The sequence below is a fragment of the Platalea leucorodia genome, assembly GCF_965183815.1.
Source record: "Platalea leucorodia genome assembly, chromosome: 2".
Lineage (NCBI taxonomy): Eukaryota > Metazoa > Chordata > Aves > Pelecaniformes > Threskiornithidae > Platalea > Platalea leucorodia.
Genome location: NC_138824.1, coordinates 1,299,833 through 1,303,179, shown reverse-complemented (window position 1 = coordinate 1,303,179; position 3,347 = coordinate 1,299,833). Strand labels below are relative to the sequence as shown.

At 46.6% G+C, this 3,347-nt stretch overlaps 1 protein-coding gene across 1 annotated transcript; it reads left to right on the top strand.

Moving 5' to 3' along the window:
• Positions 1 to 866: 866 nt before the first annotated feature.
• OR2AT4 (olfactory receptor family 2 subfamily AT member 4) lies at positions 867 to 1,838 on the top strand (the record flags this gene model as incomplete). Its single annotated transcript, XM_082304959.1, has 1 exon — positions 867 to 1,838. The coding sequence occupies one exon, from the start codon at positions 867 to 869 to the stop codon at positions 1,836 to 1,838; it is 972 nt and encodes a 323-aa protein (XP_082161085.1).
• Positions 1,839 to 3,347: the final 1,509 nt, after the last annotated feature.

Here is a 3,347-nt window from a genome sequence, read left to right as displayed (position 1 = left end):
TTGTGTCCCTCTCCATCTGAGCTGAAGTCGCTGATGGATACTTATTCCTAGTTTTTTATTGCAGTGTCTTTGAACTTCATACATCTCTGAAACATTTCTTACTGTGGTAAAAGAAATGATGCTGACCTACATCAGCCAAAAAAATTACCGTGAAAATTCCTTTGCTTTTATGTACCAGGAAACGACCTGGAAGTCAAAAGAAATTCTACATTTTCATCTGGATTTCAGCAACAGCAGCAGAAACCGACTGCGTGCTGCAATGACCGTGGGAAACGCAGTGAGCTGCAAGTAGCCAACCAGAGGTAACGTGGGCATGAAAAACGGTGATGAGAATGACTTCAGGCAGCAAGGATTGTAATAACCTAGAAAAAGAGAGATGGATGATTGCTGTTTCTGAGCTAATTCCCTGAATTCCCTTAGAGAAGAGAAACGGGCATTTCCATAACGCGACTCATCTCCTCCTCGGTGCAGAATGGGGCAGAGGAGCTGCATCCCCCAAAACGCCCCTTTTCCCCACGGACCGGGAAAGGGACCCGGGAGGACCAGTGCAGATGGGGGGGCTCTGCATGGAGAGCACCCAAAGCTAGGTGAGACGAATCCTGGCCCTTCATGCCCAAAGCTGAAGAGCGTGCCATCCGTAGACATAATCCACATCATCGACAGAGAATCCAAATCATCTTAATTGCGGGTTAGAGACAAGAGGGGCCGAGCTGTGCCTTGCAATGTGCTCGGCTCTGCAAGTTTTCATCCAACGTGCGTTTTCCTTGCAGAACCTCTGCAAAGCTCCTTAGAGAAATGTCTTCCTCCATGTGAGCTTGTTTCCTTACTCCCTCTTCATCCTTGCAGGTGTTTTGACCAGCCCCACCATGGAAAGCTGCAGCAGCAACGCTTCCACTAAAGTATTTTTCTTGGTGGGGTTTCCAGCTCTCCAGGATTTCCAGACCGCCCTCTTCGTTGTGTTCTTGCTATTCTACCTGCTGATCCTGGTTGGTAATGCTGTTATCATCACCGTGGTTGTGGTCGACCGTACGCTCCACAAGCCCATGTACTTTTTCCTGACTAACCTCTCTGTGTTAGATGTGCTATTCACAACCACCACCATCCCCAAAATGCTGGCAATGTTCCTGGCCAACGCTAAAACCATCTCGTTTCAGGGCTGTTTTCTGCAGATGTACAGTTTTCACGGGTTGACGGTAACCGAGGCGCTTCTCCTGGTGGTCATGGCTTATGACCGCTACGAAGCCATCTGCAACCCCCTCCATTACCCGGCCAAGATGACAAGAAGAGTGAACATCCAGCTGGCAGCGAGCGCCTGGATCACTGCGCTGCTAATACCCGTGCCCGTCATCATGCAGACTTCTCAGCTAGCTTACGGGGACACAACCACGGTTCACCACTGCTTTTGTGACCACCTGGCAGTGGTACAAGCCGCGTGCTCGGACTTCCGTGCCAATTTCCAGACCTTCTTGGGGTTCTGCATCGCTATGACAGTGTCGGTCATCCCTCTGTTGCTCGTCACCCTCTCGTACGTCCACATCATCCTCTCCGTACTAAAGATCAACTCCAAAGAAGGACGCATGAAAGCTTTTTCAACGTGTACTTCCCATCTGCTTGTGGTAGGCACTTACTACTCCTCCATCGCTGTGGCTTACATGTCCTACAAAGCGGACATCCCCGTTGATGTCCATGTCATGAGCAATGTTGTCTTCTCTATTTTAACTCCCTTGTTAAACCCCATCATTTACACTTTACGGAACAAGGAAGTAAAATCTGCAGTTAAAAAGTCTATTTTTCAGAAAATCTTTCCCTTTTCTAAAAAATTTAATTTATTTGGGTAATATTTACAGCAGGGCAGAAGCCTCATGCTATTTCTTGTTTCAGTCCTCTGGTTAATTAAGACATCGTCGCCTTCGGAGTTCCGTTTGGTTCCTCTGAACTGCGGTATATCCCATGTTCATGTATTTCAGCCTATTTCTGCAAAGTTTTTAGTAGACTTGCTGTAATATTTGTAATTTTCTAGTTTGGTTTCTATCCTTCAGTGACTAAATCACAGATGCACTAAAGAAAGCTGAAAACGCACTAAAGAACGGTGAAAAGGCACTAAATAAAGCTGAACTAGAGCGGTACCACATTTCTTTACACTTTCCCCTCCACATTGCACCGTGGAGGATGCATTATTTTAATTCCTCCATTTAAGAGTTTCAGGGGCGGTAGGAGTTATTTTCCCTACAAATGACAGAGGTGACCCTAGACTGTTACTCCTGGGTGAGGAAAATACAAAATCACTTTACAGGACTGCAGAACGGTGGGAAAAGTTAAAGATAAATTAAAAATGCAGCTTGTACAGCTGGATGAAACGGTTCCCGTGTGCAATATGGTGCCGTCGACCACCTCTTACATCCAACAGCCTGAGCCACAGGTTCCTGCACTACGAAAGCCGATGTCAAGCAACAGTCAATAAAACACCATGAACCTTAAATTTTAGACAGAGATGCTATCAAGCATCAGAAAGTGTGACTGCTTATCTGGAGCTTATTTAATTCATTTTTTTCTCCAGAGCACACAGAGAGTTGGGTGCAAATGAGCTTCTCTGACTCTTTGAGACATGCCTGCTTTTCTCTGTGATTAACTTACTGAAATATATGTGTTTCCTATGGCGACTGTTTAACGGAGCCTTTCAAAGCTCATTAAAGGTGTTGGGGTCGGCAACAGAGATTTGGGGGAAGGCTTGGGCTCTCTCCTCACTCCTTCTGCCACTAACATTTTTAACTTGAGACACTGATTCAACCCAGATTCAACCCCTTGCTTTGACAGCCCGTGTAAGATTAGAAGGGTCTCCGTTTCCAGCGTACAAACATCTTTACCCTCCCGTGACCAACCTTTCATGCTCTTGGCTGCCTCTGAGCAGAGGAACTCCAGCCAAGGAGGGCTGGAGAGGTAGAGACCCTGCCAGGCCGGCAAGGAGGTGACAACGGCCACTCTCCTGCACTGTCCACCACCAAAAACGTACATGTAGATTGGGGATTAATTGAAAGAGAGTTAAGAAAGAGTTCATTTAAATATAGCAGTCAATTTTGGTAGAATACGTTATTTTTTTAAATGTTTCTTAAACATTTAGTGTTTCCCACTACACTGACTCCCTAACGTGCAGAGCGTCTTCTCTATCACGAGCGTGTGAGCAGGAGCTGGAAGCTTGTGAGTAAGTCACTGAAGGCATTTGCATGGCATCATCTCGGTTGCCTAAAAGTGGCCACCGCGCTCGGGCACAGGTTCTTGTTCCAAATGAGGAGGCACCGTGGGATTCATTCAAGGAACAAAAGATGCCCGTGTGTTCGTTAGCGCGTGGG